Source organism: Arctopsyche grandis, chromosome 10, assembly GCF_051622035.1.
Source record: "Arctopsyche grandis isolate Sample6627 chromosome 10, ASM5162203v2, whole genome shotgun sequence".
NCBI lineage: Eukaryota > Metazoa > Arthropoda > Insecta > Trichoptera > Hydropsychidae > Arctopsyche > Arctopsyche grandis.
In genome coordinates, this window is record NC_135364.1 from 1,557,756 (window position 1) to 1,581,467 (window position 23,712).

General features: G+C 32.8%; 3 protein-coding genes across 3 annotated transcripts in view; 2 read left to right on the forward strand and 1 right to left on the reverse strand.

The window, feature by feature from the left end:
* The window catches only part of LOC143917913 (EGFR adapter protein-like), a 217,275-nt gene that overhangs the window by 53,688 nt on the left and 139,875 nt on the right, over window positions 1-23,712 (reverse strand). The window lies entirely within an intron of this gene.
* LOC143917926 (kelch-like protein 1) lies at window positions 19,171-20,348 on the forward strand. Its single transcript, XM_077439554.1, has 3 exons — window positions 19,171-19,417; window positions 19,495-19,649; window positions 19,727-20,348. Exons 1-3 carry the CDS (start codon window positions 19,299-19,301, stop codon window positions 19,957-19,959), a joined length of 507 nt encoding a protein of 168 aa, XP_077295680.1. The 5' UTR covers window positions 19,171-19,298; the 3' UTR covers window positions 19,960-20,348.
* Window positions 20,942-23,712, forward strand: part of LOC143917917 (kelch-like protein 35) — a 225,487-nt gene continuing 222,716 nt past the window's right edge. Inside the window, exons 1-3 of the mRNA XM_077439543.1 lie at window positions 20,942-21,133; window positions 21,224-21,403; window positions 21,481-21,633. Coding sequence (XP_077295669.1) covers window positions 20,963-21,133; window positions 21,224-21,403; window positions 21,481-21,633 — 504 coding nt within the window. The 5' untranslated portion in view covers window positions 20,942-20,962. The remainder of the gene's footprint in view (window positions 21,134-21,223; window positions 21,404-21,480; window positions 21,634-23,712) is intronic.

Consider the following 23,712-nt stretch of genomic DNA (forward strand, 5'->3'; position numbering starts at 1 on the left):
CTCAGCATAAAGAGATCATTGGTCGCAATGACCACTGGTTTCTGCCGACCAGACCTTGGATTTGTGACTCCAGATCGATCGTTTCCTATCAGAGTTTGCCAATTTATCTGATTTTCATTGAAATGGGTCCAAGAAATTGGCAACCTTACCCATTTTCCCGCAAATCTCGAGCTTCCGGCAATCTCGAAAGTCGTTGAATTGCATAAAATGTTGCAAATTTACAAATTTGACCAAAAATATCTCTGTGGATGTTAATTGATATATATTTACTTTGTATAATACTTGTATCAAATGTTCAATGTTTCTGGCCAGGAAGGCGCTTTGGGGCTACCTGGTATAAATTTAAATGTGATTCCAACTCGACTATTCAACAGTTACTATTAGCTAATTGTACCGAGTCGTCGCGGTTAAAGTTCAAATTTTTAACCTTTAAAATTCGATCTGAACGCTTTAAAACATTGCAAAATTCCGCTTCGAATTATCAAATAAACCGTTCTCTTACACACGTACATGAATACATACAAATACATCCGTTTGATGTCTTGTCTGAAGTCTTCATAAATACGCTTTAACGCGAGCGTTTAATTTCCCAAAGTCATAAACTCATTTTATTATGGTCGCCAGTGTCTACGCATATCAAGTTTCTCAAGGAAGACTCCGTTAGGTGTGATTAACAATTTTGCGCTGTTTGTTTTATTGCCGAAACGGAATCGTGCTTCGCCTACTATTCGATACAAACACATACATACAACGAATTAAAGTTGGATCAAATGAGAGAAGAAGAAGCATTCGATCGAAAACTTGAGTGAGCCACTCGTATAGTTGTAATCTGATGAAGCAGATCATCATTAGACTGGGTAGTATTTCCCTAGGTGTGGTCGACTGATCTAAGCACAATCGATCAGCATAGCATATAGACTACTAGTAGTATATATTCTACATGCTAGATTTAATGATCGAATAAATCGACTATCCAATTAGCATCTGGTCAGTGTCTTGAAATATGGGACTGTAAGATAATGTTATCCTACAAATTCAAAGGAATGATTTTTTTCGAAGTACTTTTTAGGCACGTGAGAGTGAAGAATCAGATTTATGCGACTGAATTCGTCACGAAACGTTTCAACACTGAAACATTGCACGAAATAAGAGAGTAAACTAAGCTTCCCCGTCCCTGAGAATATCCTCATCTGATATTTTTACAAGCCTCTTCTGTTTGCCTTCGCTCGTTCGTTCAACATTTGGATTTGATATCCTACATTCTTCTGATCGTTTTGAAACTTTGCCATTTTGCGCGGTTTGGTCAACAATATATGTATATTCAAATCAAATCCGCTAGTACGATGGTTTAAAAAATGCTACAAATTTGACCATCTTGACGTCTAATGGTAAGTTGTTGTATTTATTTGTCTTTCCACCACCCTCTCGCTTTCTCAGATTTTAATTGCTTAAACGCCTATAAATTTTTCTTATTCACACTATATCTTAAAAAAATTGCATTATAGGCTCTCATTATCTCTCATGTATATTTTTACTTCACTCATAGGTTATATAATGAATGTTAAAATGTTTATATTATAATGGCGATTCGATATGCTTGTTATGGCCATATACCCCAGGCTCAAATATTAGTGTGATGTTTGTGACTGGACATCTCACTGTACGAATCGGTCGATTTTTTTGTTTTTAGCACGTTGACATGGGAAGTTTTTGGTTAAAGTATGCATATTATATGTATTCATATATTTATAGTTTTGGACCATTGTGGCGTTTCAGGAAGAATTTAATGCGCCACAATGGCCTTCATTTGAAAAAGAGAAGAACACAAAAATACAATACAATCACATGCATAAAATAAAAAGAAAAAGCAAAAGCAGAAAAACATGATAGAAAAATAAAAATCATAATAATAATAGTAATAATTCATAGATCAAAAAGAAATAAAAACAGAAAAATACTATAAAACAAAAGAAAAATAGTACATAAAAATGTACATAAGGAAAAAGAAAAGAATAGTCGAAATATGATTTTTCTAAGTAGAATTTTATTTAATTGTCATATAAAGACAATTTAATATATTATCCCTATTAATTCAATTCAGATTCGTGTAAATACGAGTAAATAATAGTACGAGTTTTTAGTTGGAAATTTTACCGATTTAAAATTCAGCACACTTCCGATTAACCCTTTTAAACGAAAAAAAAAATAGTGTGGCCAGAACATTATCCCAATAAACATGTTTCAATAGAAAATATTCAATATAAAATAGTATTAACAGTGGGAAAAAATCCCAAGTGAAAATACATACTTTTGACTTTTGATTTGAACTGGACGACTACTTAGAGAGATTTGAAAGCTGAAAAGTACTACAAATGAAAGATAAAATACCCGACTATAGATTTTAATATTCATTTTGAACAGAAAATTGTCAGATTTTGAGACATCGATCGAACAACACCAATATATAGAAAAATCCGCGCAATTTAAAAAACACATGCATACATACATATATCTCCGAATCTCGAGCCAATCAAATTTTTTTTATTACCAGATTCATGTTCACTGGGCATAGATCTATAAGAAAGGTCCTATCTCGTCTCTGAACCAAAAAAAAGTCGTCATTTGTCGAACAGTGTTATTAGCTAATTATGCATAAGTGAATATACATATGTACTACCAATAATCCAAAAGTACCGACCGTAAAAGCTTATTAGGCAATTTTTGGAATAAAAGCCGCTTAAGAATAGTTCGATAAGACCAATTCCCAGTCAAACGAGTGAGATGGTTTGCATTTCAGGTCGTATAAGGTGAAAATGGTCGACCGTTGGGATAACTCAAACATCGAGAGCTGTGCCTCATTACACTGGCGAAGATCTCGTTGTGGGACATTAGCATGGCTGCTGCGGTCGTCGAAGTTTCCGTATTACGAACTAAACTATTTTGCATTAAGGTCTACTACGTCGGTTTCAGACCACACGTCTTGTCTGTAAATGGTACCCAAGTAAGTACAGACTAAGCGGAAAGCACTACCGCAACCGCTAATATTAAAATGCTACACCGTTGTCCGAGCAACCGACGGACGAGTATCTGCAATTTGGGATCACTTGGATTAATACCACCTGAATATATGTAACTAAAGTTGCAATAAAAATGGAGCAGAGCAGGTCAAGAGACTCTTGCTAGACAGATGTCCGAATGCTCATTGCACCTGCTCCACTTGAACTGGTGCAAAAAGTCGAACGAGTCGGTGAAAGATCGTGCGAATCTTGGGATATTTGAAACGGCTGTGTTGAGTGGTTCGATGAGTAAAATTGTTCCAATGATTTGATTGAAGATTCTGTTGATTATTTTGACATAGCCATAGTCATCAAATGTCGCTGAATCACCAACACCGTGCTAGGATGCTGCATTGGTCCAATTAGCTGGAACATTCGCAATGAGGAAATCGTAAATCTGACGAGAGAAAGAGATTGAAAGAGCACACGATTCGTTAACGAATATAACTCCTTAACGCGTTTCATTGCAAAAACTACCGCTAAATATAATAATTTGCACGCGTTTCGAACTCATCCAGAGACGTTAGGGTGAACATCCGAGAATGTTTCGTTCGGGACACATACATATACAGGCCCCAAGGCCCGGTGCACAACCGGCAATTGAGTATTTACGATTTAACGACTTCCTGTCTGCGAGAGACCAACCTGTGATTTTAATAATATAATCAAAATGTTAAGAAAATGTGAGCGCGCAAAAGCTGCCATCGTTCTAATTTATTAATCATATTGGAAACGATTCGAATATAGCGACTGTTATTATTGAAAAATCTGTTGCAGAATGTGTTGGGTCATAAATAACATATTTGAGTCACCAAACATCCAATAGTATTATAATTTTGTTCAACAGCTAAGACTAAACGTGAAATGCGCTGCAGCAAAAATTATTATACTTTCAGGTCAGAAACACTTTCTACAAAAAATTTAAGAAAATCAATTTAATTATTATAGATTAAACCTACACCAATTAGATTATTTTTGTACATAATATATGTAAGTACTAACAATTTTTCAAACATAACAGTACATAGTTCATACATAGAATATAAAAGAGACTTCTATGGAATATCAAGAAATTTTTTGATACACAGCCATATGTACATATATAATATTATGTAAGTAGCATATTTTTATAAGATTTTTCAAATTCAAATTTGCGAGAAACTTTGGAGAAACGTTTCCATTACAAACAATTAAGCTAGAATAATTGGTAAATTCTAACAGGAGACGGTCGATCTGTGTTTTAATAACGACAAGATCTCATCAGCAGCGTATTTGGTCGGGATTTGAACCCACGACATATTTACTGGTATCGTAAAGCTTTACCAATGCACTGCGATGTGGCTAATTATATATAAACCGAAAATACATTTAAACAGTTGTTAAGTTGAATCAATTCTGGGAATCTTTATTGTTAAATATGAATTTTGAGATCATATTAAAAACCATCTCCAAAAGATTTGCAATTTATCAAAAAATAAATAGTAAAGAGTGTTGCCTAGATCAATTCATTAATAATTTCAAATCCTTGAAATATCTGGCACCAACTACCTAATAGTTTGCTGCAAGAATCTACGACAGATTATGGATGAAAAATCAATTATTCTATCTATTTTGTTAGATGGAATTACTTATTTAAAAGTGTCTACTGGACTAAATGACATAACTATTGCGAGTTTGTAAACATTTTTATTCTAAAATTATATTTTTTCATAATAAACTATGTATGTAGATCCCAATAAAGTATTATAAAATCACAAACAGTACATATTTAAAATTAAAAAATTCGTCGTAGTTAAAATTTTTTAAAAAGTGTTGTACATATTATGAAATATTGCTACTATGGATTAAAGTACATACAAAGACGATGCCAAACATGTCAATCAGGAAAAATTATTGGCCTTAAAACTAACTATAATAAACTGGGTCACACAAATAGATTTGAGTAGGTATAAGGTTCCGGAAACGGAATTGAACTATTTCCACACCGGAACTTGAACGTTTTAAAAACCAAGCCCACGTTGGAATCGGGTTCTGGAATAAATTGCTTTCATTCATATACGACACGTCCTAACGGACACGTAAAAATTATAGTAATTTATATAAAGACTTAATGAACAAAAAAATACAAAAAAAAAAACTCACTGTAGGCAGACGACTGGTGACCATCATTTTAAATCCATCTTCAGGTTGTATAGTCGAGCACCGAGCATAAAATTACTAGCAAATGCACTTCAAATTCACTATACTTTAAATTTATCAACACTGAACGACTGTTCTATGGTTGCAATTCTGTTGAACTGCGGATTAGTCACGCAAAAATTGCATAATCAGAGATCGACCAACTGTAAAACGTGAATTATCATTATTATTATATACCCCACTGCACATTTCGAATCAGTCAACGAACTGTTCGGATTTGAAACGCCCCGATGCACCTAATATGTTGGTCCATGAGAATTATAAAAACGTACTTTTGTGCGTGTAAATCCTGCATTAGATACGAAACTAGGTCGAATTTACAATTACAACGTACTTCCGTTTTAAAACGAAAGTCGGCTTTGAAATTTTACCTCTGGGAAATATTTAATGGAACGATTCACGCAAAACCGAGCGAAACAGTTAATGGAACCGAGCACTGAGTCTCTCAAGAGTTCCATTTTTGCAGTCGAGAATTTAATCGAAATCAATTCCGTAAATGTGCAACGACGTTTCAATAAAAATAAAAAGAAATATGTAAGTCTGCTGATAAATCTCTGCCAACGAAATTCGCTATAAGAGTCGCCATGACAAACATTCGATCTAAAACGTTCCATTATTTATACAATTTCGAAGCATTTAAAGACGTTTTTGTGAATATATCTATATAATCACCTTAAAGAGTGTACATATATTATATTGTAAGACAAGTTGCTCGTCTTTAAAGAAACATCTACGACAGACAAATTTGCCAATTTGTTTGTGGATAAATCGACATATAAATTTCCCTGTCAGTTGGCTACTAAAAGAAGATCATTCACGTATAAATTTGTCTGCAGAAAAATCGGCAGATAAATTTGTTGCGATTTGTCTGTTGTAAGACATACGTTCATAGCATAATACAATCGGTAGGGCTGTCCTATTTATAAAGAATGCTGTCTTTCAAAGATTCAAAATATGATTAAATAGTGGATAATATTTTAATAATCAGCGTATTTTAATAACAAATCAACTCAATCGTAAATAGCTATATTTAGAGTCAAAAGTGCATAGCTAGGTCCGTTGCATTGATGAGAGTGCCAGTGCATGTGCCGTTAAAGTAACTGCTAGATCGTTATCAAGATTGATAGTATTAAATGTGCAACTGTGATGATAATAAATAATTAGATCTACACTGATTCATGTATAAATTTTAATCCGCATCAACGTTGAACGTACGTTTAATACTATTGTAATTAATTTTTGCATTGAATCCAACCGTCAAAAATGGCGGCCATTGTTCTTGACGTCATTTCCGATGTAACATTTTTTTTATTTTTCGTTTTTAATTACGTTTCGTATCCGCTTTGACTTAATTCGATATTATCTTCTGTGTCCGTGACCGTCCACCATTAATTATGTTTGAAAAATGCGACGACACGAAATAGTCGACAGCCCAAATTCCCGTGTCGTTTGAAAATTCAAATTTCGAAATTAAAAACACTGTAACATCGTGTCGAAAATTTTTAAACGATTACACGACTTTTTGTTGTTGTTTTAATTTAAACTATTTGCTAATTTGAATCGTTAACATGGCGTATTGAATAATGCACATATTCGCATAACATCACACACGCTGGCTTTAATGTTTATTCCAAACATTAAATAGCTATTCGGTCAATGGATTACCAGCTGCTGACAAGCAATAATGGTATAAGCTATGTAACAATTATCTGTGTTTATAATAAATTAACATTAAACAACACGAAGTGACACTTTTGTAGTACGATTGAAAATATGGTCAATTCAGAGAATCAACTGGACAATCGTTTTATATTTTAATAAATTAATATTATTATTTAAAACTAAAATGTAATTATTAGTACCAAATGAGAAGACATCTAATTTTATGGTTGAATATGTTCTTTGAACCGCGAGGAAAAAAAATTCGCCCTCTGACTAATTAAAAATAATAAAAACCTTGTAATAAAAGTAGTGCATGTGCCAAGGATATGTTTAGGTTGATAGTAGAAGACTATATTTATTTTAGCGTTTATATATTATTTAATTTTATTAAATGTTACCAACACGGCTCATTGGCAACTTGCCCCACCCCAAAAGGATACTATCCCGGTAGTCAAAATCCGATGTACATACATATGTACATATGTATGTATAGTCATAAAAATCCCTAAAAACTCTCCCTTTGAAAATTCTCTTCGCTACCTGTTATCGTTTTTTCTACATAGACCTAGAATTTGTCAGTGAAACCCAAAAATATTTACCAATTTGAACCCACATATCAACAATATGATATTGAAGACTTTCTATTTAGTCTGTAACACGTTAAAAATAAGATATCGCTTATTTGCGGCAAGTTTTAAGATTCTAAATTTGCCAAAAAACTTTTGTAAAATAATCTGGGGAAAACCAAATCTATCAATAAAGCTATTAGTAGAAGTACATAATCGTATTTCAGAAACTTTATTCTATCAAATATATTATACTAGTGTTTTTACCCGGCTTCGCTCGGTATTTGTAATATAAACACCTTAAATATGGCAAATCTAATAGTAAACATTTTATTAAATTTATTTGAATACTTTTATTTTATTTAAATTTGTTTGAATATTCATTTGTTGTTTTACGAACCAACAATAGTTACATACAAATTCTCTTTCGAAATTATATTAAGAAACAACACAAATTTTTAAAATTGCATTTCAACAAAATCTTTGATAAATCTTGTACAAAATCACAACTAAAAAAAAATTGGCAACAATTATAATGGTCAGTTTTTTTAATAAATGGTCAGTAACTTTAACGATAATAGCATATTTTATAGATAAAAATTAGTCATTAGTCAAAAAAAGTCATTAAATCGCTTATTGTTTTAACTATTTTTGACAGACAATAGTCAAACAGTCAGTGACCAATAAAATTGCATACTGATAATCTATTCACTGAACAAATTAAACGAAGCTGCTGACCAAATAAATATAAGCCTTTAAATAACACATTTTGACTTAAAGGACGTCCATATAATACTAAAAAATGAAAATATTTCCCTATTCTTAACAAGCTTTTGACCTTGAAATTTCAAACATAAATATGCAACGGAATTCTGTGAACGAGTTGTCAGGTAACCATATTATACGGCTTCAAATATTTATTCCAATTGTAATCTAATATATAATTTCGAAAGAGACTTTGTATGTAAGTATTGTTGGTTAGGAATTTCGTAAACAAGTCAAAATTTCTATGCATCCATGGTCTTCTAAGACCATGGATGCATTCTTGCGAGGTGCGAGGAGACACCTCTGTGAGGGACAGTACATATAAGTTAAATATAAAATTTTAGAGTTAAGTAATTAAGATGTATTTTTTTTTAAATTAGCTAATACCTAAAATTATATAAATAAATAAATAAAATTTTATAGTATATTATATATGTAATACACCGCCTAATTTAGATCAAAAATACCCATTTTCGCGCAGATTTTTTTAAAAAATGTTACTATTATGGTACAATATGCATTATTAGTGGAGTATGTTAATTAAGATTGTATCTATTTCATAGTATTTTTTATTTTATTATTAAAGTAGTAATTCGGCGTGTATGTCAATAGTTTGGAACGTATTTTTCGCCTAATAAAAGTAAAATACAACCATACAGACGGTTACTATTATTATTTTGAAATAATTTCAGTTTCAAGATTTTTTTTGCCTTATTTTATTTTATTTATTTATTTAGGTAAAAATAGTCACATACAATTATTTAATAAACACATACATTTTAACAATCTTATGAATATTATTATACATATAATTTCGAAAGAGACTTTTGTAAGTGTTTTTGGTTGGGAACATCGAAAACAAGTCAATGTTTCTATGACGACAATTCGATCGGTTGAATATTATTTTTTTCGATTCAAATACATTTAATAAAAATACAAATGAATATTTACTATTTGATTCGCCGATGTTTACGCTGTTTATATTACAAATACTGAGCGAAGCCGGGTAAAACAACTAGTCATAAAATAAAATCGAAATTTATAAAACATTTGATACTACAAGTATGTATATATACAAGCAAACATTTGCTTTCATAAAAAATACTAAATAATTCATCAGTAGATTAAATATCATTCCAAGAATTATCAGACGTACACAGAATGTAATCCAATATTGACAAAACGCACAACGACGGAGACATCAAATCCGTCTTGGACTTGGAAACGATCAGAAATATCGAAAGCTCCAATGATCATAGAAGCACTTCGATCGTTTCGAAATCATCGAACGATTCGCACGGCCATTGTCGCAACGCGGAAACGGATTCCGCGCACGAACGGCTCAAGACCGGAAGTCGACCCGGAAGTTGAAAGCGCGCGAATTTCAAACTGCCGATTTGGATGTCGTTCGTACACACACACACACACACAGAATCGTACGTACTTTATCGTATGTTGCGAAAACTTTCGACCGGAACTTTTCGAATTGGAATCGAGAGTAGGAACGACGCGTACACAACTCGGAACGTTTGTGCAAACACTGGTCGGTGGATCTCACGGCAGCCGCTCGTTGGAATGTGCCCCCTCCATCTCGGTTCGCCGGTTAACCTCTTCTTGCCGCGGCCCCAAACAGGGCTCGACAACAGTTTGAGGATGGTCAAGTTCCAAATATCAGTCCAATAGTCCAATAATATATACATACATACATGATAAAATGTTTCGAGTCATTTGAGCACAAAGGGCTCAATTTGCGATTCTAATAGGCATCGTATATATAAAAAACAAATTTTAACTGTGTGCTTGTTTGTGGTAACGATATTAGATACATCTAATATATAATTTGGAAATTTGACTTTGTATGTGTGTATTTTTTTTACATACCTCCTTTGCATTTCACATGGCTTTCGTGTTAGTGGTCATTTTTTATATCTCTTATCTCTTATCCGATCGTTTTCATACTTTGCCATATTGCTCATTTTGGTCATCAATATACGTTAATGTATCGTCTGCCATTACGTTGGAGATAAAATATCGTATATAACGCGTTTTAAAAACGGGGCCCGTAGACCTTCTTGACGTTTAATGGTGCGTACGCACCAAGCCAACGAACGGCCCACAGGCCAACTTTAAAAACCAGTAGCGTACAAAATATCGAAATAAAAATTAAATTTAAAAATTGACATTAAATATCAAAATTAAAACTATATTAGGTAATAAATAAATATAATTTCTTCAATTATAATAGTATTTTAACATTATTGTAATATCGGTGCGATGTTTGTACGGATATTATGGTGCTTACGGACTAAACCAACGACGATTTTGGGCCAACTTTTTAACCAGCAGGATAAAACCAGTAGCGTACAAAATATCGAAATAAAAATTAAATTTAAAAATTGAAATTAAATATCAAAATTAAAACTATTATACTAAAATTAAATTAAAATATCAAAATAAAATTATAATCATTATATTAAAATTAAAATTAAATATTGAAAGTTAAAACAGAACATGCACAATTTAAATAAATTTTCGAGATTGACCTAAAATTAGATCATCAACAATCACATACAGGTAATCCTCGACTTTTGTTTGTCGAAGATGTTTTGACTTACGAAGATACGCACTAAGATCGAAAAAAAATCAAAGAATTATTATTTTTACTTCCCCGTAATGCGCAGTTACTGAGAATATATCATGTATTAGTATGGGTGATCCAACGATTTTTGCTAACCCGGGGTGTTGTTGGTCACATCAAACGGATTTTTTTATTCTTCAATTGTTTCTCTCGTCAAAATAAATCAAGTAATTAAATCATTTCAGAGGTAAAATTTATCGGATAATGTGTGATTATTAATTTTATTTCGACGAAAGAAAAAAAACCCTTTGACAAATCACCGACATCCGACACCGCGTTTTTTTATGAATTGTTTTTTTTTTAACGATCATCCAAGTGGAAATACAGTAACATCTCGTGACGACTTTAACAATATTTTTTTTCGCTCGTACGCAGAGAAATTATAATATTTCTCTGGTTTTAAATGCGGTATCGTCGTAATTCAAAATATTGTTGTAATTCAAAACATCAACGATGATCTAATTTTAGCTCAATCTCGCTCTTTAGCTTGATTTTGATATTTAATTTCAATTTTAAAATTTAATTTTTATTTCGATATTTTGTACGCTACTGCTGGTTAAAAAGTTGGCCCAAAATCGTCATTGGTTTAGTCCGTAAGCACCATAACAAGCGTTCGTCCCGTGTCTTCCAACCTTTTCGCCATGAAATGGCCATATCTGATTTTAATTGTTTAAACGCCTATAATTCACTCTATATTTTATAAAATTTGCTCTATAGGTTCTCGTTATCTCTAATATATAAATATTTATAGTTTTAACTCTCATATGTATGTATAAATTTCAAATTTGGCGTGAAGCTTCTTGTAGGGTAATACACGATATATATTGATTTTTGGCCAAATATGTCATTTCAATTAATTATGCACACTCGCCTAACAGATTGCTCCAAAGCGGCGAATGTGTTAAACAGGTTAAGAATCGATAAATTATATAATACATATATTATTAAATACTTAATGCAAACAAATCGAAACAACACCTGCCATCTATGTTCAGACATTATAAACATCGTAAACAATACGAATAATGACATTATTTATTATGTAATAATACAAATTTATATTTCAATAATCATCCATAGAGACATATATGGAGAAAATCTGGCGAAACCTAAGAGATAATAATAACTCAAGGTTTTTGCAATAGAAAATTGGATAAGAAAGCCAATTTTACAGGAATCGTTTCAAATCAAGAAAACTTGACAAATTTTGATAATAAATGACCGACCTTGACAAACCAAGGTCTGGCCAGCAACGAGACTCCAGTGGGAAGCGAACTCATGACCCCTAGCACGAGAGAATACAACGCTAACCACTGGACCACGCTGCTGGTTATGCATGTATGCTTCGTAAGTTGGGTCGTAGAAATCTGTGACGTCATCGAACAAATAATTCGCTTTTTTCTGATTCAAATGATTCGAAGTTCCCGGGAGCGTACATATAATTTTTTATAAGAGACTTACTATATATTTTTGTTTGTTCAAATAAATTTATATAAAATAAAACTATTCAAATAAATTTAATAATTTTTTTACTATTAGATTAGTCATTAGTCATTAGATTAGTCATTAAGCGGTTTATATTACAAATACCGAGCGAAGCCGGGTAACGAAACGTACGATATTTTTAGTTTAGTTTATCTTTAATTTATACCAGGAAGGCTTATCAGGTAAACCCAAAGCGCCTTCCTGGCCAGAATCAATGTATGTATGTACATTTGATACAAATATTATTAGTATTATACAAAGCACATAAATACATATCAATTTACTTTTGAAGGAGGGAGCCTCGAGATCGAACGAGTGTCCCGAACCGGGGTCGAGTATTTTTAATCAAAATACAGCTTTTCTCAATACAAATGGGTTTAATATATGTATATCTTATTAATCATTTTATACATCAATATAAAAAAAAGTTTTAGTCCTATAGCATTTTTTGACTATTTTTGTTTTAAAAAATAACAAGTATCGACATGCAAACGCACATAGGTAAAGCCAACAGGCGACTGCATGACTCAATAGCCACGCGCCAAAAGAGACGAAAACAATAGCTTACAAAAATATAGCTGTCACTAAATCACTATGTATATATTATACAGATTAAATATCAAGAAGATAAAAATAATTTAAATGGTTAAAATAAAATAATGAAATATGGTTTAAAAAAAAATATTACTTCCGGCTTACGAATTCTGACCAAAACCTTATCAACTCACATATTTAAGGGACCAAAAAAAATATTGGAAGAAAAATTGAACACGAGTAAACTGTCAGTTCCCGTTGACGGGTGCTCACCAAATTTTATATATAACTTGGTATTAAGTTTATACTTCTATGTAGATATGAAATCTCAGTTCAATACACCGAAAGGTTTCAATCTCTGATTTTCAATCTCTTTTATTTATAATGTGTAATATTCAATATGAAATGCCCATCACTCGTAAATCAGCGTTAGCGAGTGAGATGGAGTGATGCGCTCTCCATTCTTCATCTCGCTCTTGCAACATCCATTCGGTCATAAACAGCAGATTTTTTTTACTCAAATTAGTACGTTTAGATAAAACAAATGTGTAGATAATCCTTATAAACGTAGTCAAGCGAAAAGTAATAAGCGAACTTAGCTCATAATATTACGGGGGAAAAATGTGTAAAATAAGTTCATATCTCTTAAACAAGAGCAATCCAAAAAAAAATCTTTTATATTCAGAGAGTCAAACTCAGTTAAGATAAGTTATTTTTTTCTGCTGCTCAGTGTTATTTCACTAAAATTCAAAGGCATTATCGAAATGAAATTGGGAATACATTTTATTTGAGAAAAAGGCTGTCGATGGATGGTGTGAGTCCGCGCGGTCGCATTTTATTCGATATTGTTATTACGAGCAGAGGTGTAGTACGTATTAAAAGGTCTGTGGAATTTGTAAAACACACAATGGCATTTCTAAACTGGTATAATTATGGAGAGCTCGTCTCTTTATTTATTTTTTCATCTCCAGCAATGGGACGTCCCTGGTTCAGAATGCCCGAATCAGAATATCCAGTAGCTGAGCCGAGATCAGATACACATACATACATACATATATCGTGAACAGTATATTGTATGTACATACATACTTATACAAATGTAAAAAAAAAACCAACATCTCGATACACCGACTAATTAGAACGCAACGGGGGATTACAACCAATCACAATTTCGATCATTCAAATTCTAATAATAAAGTAGCATTGGGATTAGAAGTGATCGGACGTTTATCCAACAAACTATCGAAAGTACACAACTTAAATAAGAGGTTAGTAAAAAAAAACCTATGTAGCTTTGTATACAAAAAAATCAGTCTCGAGTGCTTCTCAAACTTTTAAAAGTTCATTCCCATTCAAAAGATTGGCAAATTGGCAAAATATGAAGAAGTCATTAAACTTTTAACCATTTATTATTAAGTTTTAGTTTGGACCATATGCCATTACAGGAGTCCCTAATGCGCCACAATGGCCGAATAATACAGAGAAATGAGAAAATAAATATATAAGTATATACAAAAAACAATAGCATTATAATAATAGCAGATAAAGTAAAAATATCAAATAATAAAATACACAGTAGGAAATATCTTGCACCTATAGCCAGCACCAATATATATGTATATGTAGGAACTGGTAAACGGATTATTTCGCACATTGCGATCGCCCTCACGACAATCGACAATGGAATATTTGGCACTCGAGTTCTCATTAGTATGATAGTTCACGTAAGTAACTCTCGATGGATGGACTTTTCGGGTGTCAGATAGATATTTAAGTTAGAGATTTTTAATCACCGAACCACAAGAACCAGCTGCAAATACAAAACATCCCTGCGAGGCCGCAATGGAAGAAAGAAGATCAAAATTCCGCTCATACATTACATTAAATTATGAAAATAATGATGAGCGCAGGATACCAGATAAATGGGTTAAAATAAACTCCGATAACCTACGTTCATTGAGGTGGAAAATATCACATTCAGGCTCAGCAGCAACGATGTTATTGAGAAGTCGGATAGGTCTTGGAATAGGAGCCATCCGATAAAGAACTATGCGAGCAGGAGGTACAACCACCAAATGATGAAGTCTACCAAGACCCAACTGTTCCAGCAACGACGGGCATGATGTATTACCACGTAGAAGCTGAAGAACAAAACGAATTAATAAGAAGTTTCTCCGAAGTTCAAGAGAATTATACCCAAGCATGCCCAAAAGAAAAGGAGTAGGGTGGAAATATGGTTAATATCCATACTCTTTCTTATATAGGAAACAAATAAATGCTTTTTGCACTTTCTCAATTTCTTTTAGAAACATCGAATAATAAGTCAATGTTAATAGTAAGGAGTTAGTAGTAAGAGTCAATAGTAAGGAGTGTCGGGGTCAGAGTTGGATCGAGGAAAAAGAGGAGTCAGAGTCATGTTTTTTAATGACTCCAGAGCCCTGCTTTACACCGAGCAAAGCTCAACCTTTCCAATACTTTTCATTAATCAAGCGTCACAAAAGCAGCATTCCAAGCTTGGCAGGCAAGTGTAGACCGCATACGACAAGCATACCAGCCTGATCCAATTCCATGTGCGATTATTATCAATCCGATCATTCTACACGTCTGCATTGTAAAACGGAAGTGCCACTGAGCGTTCCTCTGGGTCATTAGCGACCCACTGCCTCTACGATAATTGTCTCATGGTATTCGATTGAACGGGGCACTTCTTGCCGTTTTAATGGCATCTAAATAACGACTTCATTGCTCCGATCACTCCGTAATGAAATTAAGCAATACTGGAAAGCGTGGGTAGGCTCGCCTTGTTATCTGTCGACAAGATCTGAAATTGGTCTCCGAGTTTAATTTCGGATTGTCAGCTAAGTCGACGCATTGTAATTGATCAGTTTAAACGATGATGACACGCCGTATATTCTACAAATTAAATTTAGAAAGATTGTGAGAATAGATAGGATTGCTATGCGATACTTGACTATGTAATTATGCGAATTCATAAACCGAAAACAAAAACAACACCTGTCAGATTTGAATTACGTGCGAATTACTTGTAATGCACAATTGTTCTATTACATATATCTTACATATGCTCAACAAAATTAAGACAAAACTTATCGAAAAACATTACCAAACATATTGACTCTCTGATGGATGTTTGTCTGTAGACATGTTTCTAGCCATTTATTTATTGTGATTTTTTTTACAGTGACTGCTTCTTTTCTTTTGGGCATGCTTGGGTATATCTCCCTTGAACTTAGGAGAAATTTCTTATTAGTTTGTTTTGTTCTACAGCTTCTACGTGGTAATACATCATGCCCATCGTTGCTGGAACAGTTGGGACTTGGTAGCCATCATATGATGGTCGTACCTCCCGCCCGCATAGTTCTTTATCGGATGGCTCCCATTCCAATAGCTGTCCGACTTCTTAATGATATCGTTTTTGCCGTGTCTGAATGTGATATCTCTCAAACCGTTAACCAAATTAACCCGGAATTTTTTTACATGTATGTAATAGAAATTATAAATTTTATACCCTCATATTTTTTCAATATTTTTAGCTGAACCGGAAATAGTACTTTTACTCTAGAGAATCGAGGTTTTTTATGTTTTTCTCAGAAACCTTTTGGTTTATTGAACTGAAATTTCATATCTAGAAGTTAAAGCGTAATAACAAGTAATGAATAACATTTAATAATCATCCCTCAACCGCAAGTGGCAGTTTACTCTTGTTCGTGTGTGCTCAACATGTGTGTTCTTCACGAAAAAATTCAAGTATAATTCTTGTTTCAATTTGATGAAAATAAAAAAAAATCACTAAATTTAATAAACCGGAAGTAGGATTTTTTCCTGTTAGAAATGTCAAAAATGTTGTCGCCTGGATTCTGTCCACATCCCACAACGTATTAAGCAGAAAATTTATAATTGTATTCTTTATGTACTAACTTAGCAGCTAAGGTTTTGGTCAGAAGTTGTAAATCGGAAGCAGTATTTTTTTTTAAAACAATAGGTCATTATTTTATTTTGACCTTTTAAATTATTTTAAGCTTCTTGATATTTATTGTGTATAATAAAGATAGTGATTTTAAGTAAAAATAAATCACCAAACTTCATTAACCGGAAGTGGGATTTTTTCCTCTTAGAAAGGTCAAAAATGTTGTCGCCTCGATTCTGTCCACATTCCTGAACGTATCAAGCTGAAAATTTATATTTGTTTTCTTGTACTGACTTAGAGCTGATAAGGGTTTGATCAGAATTCGTAAACCGGAAGTAGTATTTTTTTTAAAAACAATATTTCATTATTTTCTTTTGACCTTTTAAATTATTTTATTTATTTCCTTGATATTTAATATGTATAATACTGATAGTGAAGTATTAAAAAAAAAATCGAACAAAATCCGAAAATGGAGTCAGGACCGGAAGAATAAATATATTTTTTAACTTTAGAAAGCCATATTTCACCTGTAGAATATTATCAGGTGCACCAGATCCACGAGTGTATGGCATTCTCCCGGAATAAGTCCCAGCGACCTGCTTGAACGAATTAGAGCAGAAGCAGGAGCACAAGAAATACAAGCAGATGCTGAAGCAGAAGCTGATGTAAGTGTAGCCGAAGCTGTAGATGGCAGAGGTGAAGCAGAAGAAGATAGAGCTGCGACCTGACTGTGAGATTTCACGGGTTTTAGAGGAGAAGGAGGAGAAACAGAAACAGTAGCACAACCAGGAGTAGATGCTGAAGCTGAAGCAGATGCAAGTGAAGCAGGCGGAGGTGAAGCGGTAGAGGATACGGGCATCTGACAGGTGTTTGTTTACGCACTGTAGTATTGTTGCATCCAGTGTTTGTTGACAGTGTGGAGAGTTCTGGCAATGTTACCTCATCCGATTGCAGAGTCGTAGGTTCGATAAAAACAGCTGGAGCCAGGACTGCTGCTGGAGAGGGACGATACATCATTCTCTTAATTTCGCCGACATCAGAGTGGATAGTCTGGAGAGACTCCACAGACAGTTTTAACGAGGCCAGGTTTTCGAAATCGACGCGTGCCATAGATACAATATTATCAATAGAGGCGCTGATATATTGCACCCTGTCCTTGGTAAGGACATTGGCACCAGGTCCTTTTTTTGATAGGTCCGCGAGTATTCTCTGGCTTAATGTAACGATATCCTCCATGGTAGAAGTAGAAGCAGAATGCGAACGATTAAACACGTCCAGACACAACGATAGCACACGATATGTTCCTCAAATGCATAGATAAAGTCATGGGTTGGTCACACCCGAATTTTTTTAGATGCAGTGACGTGAAATTAAAATTTGCACTAGCCGTCAGGTTGAATCAACTCTTGAATTATTTTGTATCGTGAACTTGCAATAGTGATCGTTCACTTTATGGTCCGTACACATTAAGCGAACGAAGGCAAACTTAGTTGGGACAGTAGCGTACAAAATACCGAAAAAAAAATTAAATTAAAAAATTTAAACTAAATATCAAAATTAAAACTATTATTATTACATTGAAATTAAATTCAAATATCAAAATTAAAATTATAATTATGTTGTTTGCGGTTCTAATAGAAAAGGTGGACATTGAAAATGATCAATGTACATATTATTGTAAAAATTGCGACATACATAAAACCTTCGAAAGTATTACACTTTAACATGGCGCTTTGCTATGTAATAAATAATTAGGAATAAACTTATTAATTAAAATTAATAATAAACAATTTTTTTTTTTTGAAAATCGAATAAATGATGAAAATATGTAGTTTGCCAAATTTTAAATATTAGTCATAAGATCAGAATTCTACTCTACTGCTATTACAACTTTACAATTGCATATGTATGTATGATAAGATTATAACGTTTCATTATCGCATCATATTATAAATATTTGTACGGTGTTTGTTATCAAACTGTACATATTGGTTCAATCGAATCATCGAAAACATCGAATAGAAGTCTATTTATTTGATAGTTTTGAACAAACACTAAACTACGTAAAATGCGCCAAAAATGATAATATGAAGATTGTCACAATCATTTTGTAAAGTAAACGAAGTTAGTTACATATTTATGTATGTAATACTGATTTAATTTAATTTACGTAAACCCAAAAATTTTATTTGAATTATTAAACATTAACACTGTGGATCTCAAGTCTTTCGGTTCAGGTTATAATATCTATGTGTGTTTATAGACCGATTTGTCGGAAAAGGTTGGTAAAAAATGCTGTTTGAAGCAGTGCAGTGCGATAACAATTTGTTACAAATTCAGTTGGCTTCAAGTTCTCGACTCGGTAACGCGCTTTTGTGATAATTATCATCGGTCGTTTCTGTTACAGATTCTCAATTCGTTTCGGTGCTCAAATAGAAATATATCATTAGTAATTCTAGACCAAAATGTTCGAATTAAATGCAGAAATTCCTGATAGACGTGCAAAAAAGATTTTAGGGCGCATGTTCGACATTTACGAAGAAAGTTTGTTGTGTAATATTGATTTGGTAGTCGGCAATAGCAGGTTGGTGCATTTCAGGTGTGTGTGGCATTTGCCAACAAAGTCGTAATTAGTTAGATCAAACGACCTGCATTTTCCAGATTTCCAGTGCACAAGTTGATCCTTGTTACGAATAGCGATTTCTTCAAATGTAGAATAAATGATACAACCAGTGAAATTATTTTGGAAGACAGTGACGAGATATTAGCGGAGTCTGTCAAGAAGACCATTCAATTCTTTTACCTGGGTGAAATTGGTAAGAACACAGATGAATAGAAACCATCTGCTTTTAAAACATTTATAGACATATCCATGCCCAAATCTTCATTTCAGAATTGCAGCTATACCAAGCAGTAAACATTATCAAATTCTCCAAAATGATTCAGGTGTGTGAACTCGAAGAATACTGTTTAGCGCACCTCGAAAAAATAAGAGACAATAAAAATTACATTTTTATTGAAGATTTTGCCAAACAACATGGATATTTGCGACTACTTGAACAAACAAAAGTTTATATTGCGAATAATTATTTAGAGGCACGTTTTATGCAGTGGTGTAGTGTATAATAAAAGAGAACCAGGACGGTGTTTAATTTTTATGACCCTCCCCCCCCTTTTTATTCATTACTTAAAAAATTTGTCTGTCAACAATAACATTTCCGTTTAGCAATGCCAAAACCATATATGTACATATGTATGTATGAAATTTTAACATCTGAATATAGAGATGTTTTTAGATATAAAAAGCCCATGAAGCCCATCAAAACGTCTTTTAAGTTGTCTTTTAAATTTTTAATATACTCGGATTACTTTTTGGTTTGGGTCACCAAATGTGGTCAAGTCTGCTCACACAATTTGGTACACAAAAATGGAATATTATTTATTTATTTAATAATACATGGGAAGGCGGCAAAGCCGATAGACTCATGGGGTTTGACTTAATATACATAAATGATAAAATAAAAACAAAAATATTTATAACAATAATAAGATAAAAGAAAAAAAGTAAGCCTGAAAAGAATCCGACATAAGAGAATATACCAAAAGTGCCTCAAAAGTTATTAATATTAGCTAAAATATTTTTTAATTTTACTCATAAAATAATTTTCATATCAAAGTGCCACGGCGGCGACCTGCTCCGACCTGGCCCGACTACACCACTGGTCTAATCTATGCCTTTATATGATTGACTTCCATGACATATGATTTGGCATGTTGTATTATGTATCATGGATTTTAACCATGGAAGCTTTTTCGATTATAATCAAAGCTAAAAGACGACCCAAACCAGTCCCAATTTCGCCCATTTTTAATTTGAATGCATTTTTACCTCTCTTGACAGGCATATATTAATGTACATATCGTAATTGCCCATTTTATGTACATATTTCTTCCTTCATGAAACACGCAATTAGACTCGGCAAAAAAAACTGAAACTTGAAAATTGTCTAGAAATTGGTTTTTTCCAAAAAAAATTTACATAAATACATATGTATGTTTGTCGTAATTATTTTTTATCCCAAAAATTCGATCGGTATTGCAGATAATCCAAGAAAATGAATTCCTCAATATGAGTTGTGAACGACTGGGTGAACTTCTACAGTCGGATGATTTAAATGTAGCAAAAGAAGAGCAAGCTTTTCAAGGATTGAAGATTTGGGTGCAAAAGAACTTTGAGTCTCGAAAAAAGCACTTAGATACCCTGCTGAAATATATCAGATTACCTTTGTTATCTGTCCAGGTATTTCCTGCTTCGTGAAATATTTCATAGATTATTCAAATTCGTCTATATTTATTTATAATTATCCAATGTGTATTTCTAAATTTTCAGTTTATATTAAATGAAGTCAAACCATTCTGTTACGATTCATTAAGTTGTTGTCAAATGCTGTTGGATACATTTGAATACCGCCATAATCTTGAAAAAAGACTTGGATTTCCTTCGTTAAATTCAAAACCTCGAAAGTTCTTTCAACAAACTGTATTAATTGTAGGAGGAGAAGATGATATAGTATTTATCATATTTATTTTCATTTCTTAAAATTACAAGTTTAAGTTTTATTAATAACGTCCATTTTCAACTTTAAGACTTCAGGTAAAATTGAAATATACGATGCCGACGGTGACAAATGGTCTACACATCATGATTTGGACAATAAAACTACTAATTTTGGGGCTGTCGTGTTGAATAACAAACTTATTACTATGGGTGGTAAAATTGACAATAAAACCACAAACAAGGTGCCATTCGTTCCATTAATAGTTTTTAGTTCTATTTTAAGATCTTAATCTTATGATTGTACGTATTTAACGCGATCTATCATCCAGATTCCACACATTTGTGTATTGAATAAATAAATAGAGATTTGTCTTTTCTGACAAGTGTATGCATTGACTCGTTATTGTACATGTTACAGTCGAAGTGTATTTTCAGATGTAATATATTCCGACTGGAGTTGTACATCATTCATATTCGAATACAATTCAGCTAGTAAATTATATCTCTACAAATACACTTTCAACAATGTGCGTCAGTTGTAATACAACATGCTTTTACGAATGCCTTATAATACAATAATGGTTACGAGTACCGTATTGCGATAACTCTAAGAATGTGTTCAAAACAAAAATGTGACTTTCCAACTCAATTTACTAGTCGAGTGACGTTTTCACGAAAACCTAACCTGATACCAACTCATGGTTGAGCTGTATTTTCAGTTGTAATATATTTTGACAGTTGGAATGTAATTCACCACATGAATCAACTTACGTGGTTTACAGGGAATGTATTCCAACTAGTCAAAATATATTACAACTGGAAGATACACTTCAACTGTAACATATGCATTATCACAGTTAACGTTGTTACTGCATTATATGAAATCTTTCACTTAATAATAATATATATCTAAATTATATGAACATGTATGTAAATCCATAAGTATAAAAACATTATAAAATATAACAATGTTAGAAAAAATGGAGGTCGGTATTTCGATAAATATCGACCAAAATTTCGAAATATCGCCTTTTATTCGAAAAGGCGATATTTCGCAGCCACCGTCATCGATGACCAAGTTTTCGTCATCGGAGGATGGAATAATAAAAATGAAACAATAAATTCAGTGGAAAGGTTATTTTCTTGAGTCAAAATTTAATTTTTCTTTCCTCCGGTATTTAACGCGATAATCTATTATTTGTTTCATTTTCTTTCCTCCGGTATTTCCTGGTTGATTTTCTAACGGAAAATTTGTATTAATAATTAAAAAAAAAAATTAAATTTTACTTTTTTTTTATTAAACTTTATTTTTATTTAACTTTATTTAATTTATTAACGTGATTTTCGTGATCTGATTTTTCGTGACCTCATCTTATCTTACACCCCATTGCGATATCCCGCATTATGGACACTATCGTACCCTCCCAAGTAAGAGTTAACTAGGACTTATTTTATAGTCGTCAATTTATTTTAAATTTAACACTTCATTTTTAAAATCATCGTAAAGACAAATGAAAAAACCACGTGAAAATTCTAATTTTATCACTAACTGATAATATTACATTTACATTTATAAATGTTTTGAAAACAACTCCACTATTGCGTAAAAAAACGTAAAACGTAAATTTCGATAAAATTTTTCACTCATTTTTCACACATTTTTCAAGAAACTGAAGTGCAATCCCTATAGGTAGTACTATAAAATTAAGTGCAACCCCTATACATTTGCAAATATTATATTTATTGAGAATATAAATAAATAATAAATTAGAATGAATACTTAATATTAAATTACATAAAATGCAAATAATGATAACGTCGCAATGAAATTTTCTGGTTTTCATTTCAGGTATGATTTAGTTACGAATACGTGGACTAATGTGGCTCATATGTTGACACCACGTTCTCATCACGCAATAGCAGTCGTAGGGAAAGAAATTTATGCCATCGGAGGTTTCGGCGGTGATGGTAATGCATTAAACACAATGGAAATCTATGATAAACAACATGATAAATGGACAGCAGCCACACCAATGAATGAAATGAGAGATGAAACTGCAGTGAGAATTCTTTTTAGCGAAAATTCAAACTCGAGATTTTGACTGATTCGAACTCAGAATCGATCAGTGATCACTAGAGGTAGGATAGCCAAGGTGCCGCTCATTGTTCCATTGTTGTAAATCCTTTATAAAAAAGGTTCGGCAAACCTTTAACAATGCATTTACAACAATTGAACAATACGCGGCACCCTCTGCATCCGGTCTTTACAGTGATCACATAAAAATATGATCTTCATAAAAAAATGTGTGTGTGTGTCTGTT

Excerpts from the sequence above, each read along its gene's own strand:
- LOC143917926 (XM_077439554.1), top strand. The coding sequence starts at position 19,299 with ATGTTCGAATTAAATGCAGAAATTCCTGATAGACGTGCAAAAAAGATT. Across the intron at positions 19,418-19,494 it reads TTGGTAGTCGGCAATAGCAG|ATTTCCAGTGCACAAGTTGA; the intron begins GTTGGTGCATTT and ends TGCATTTTCCAG. Across the intron at positions 19,650-19,726 it reads CTTTTACCTGGGTGAAATTG|AATTGCAGCTATACCAAGCA; the intron begins GTAAGAACACAG and ends TCTTCATTTCAG.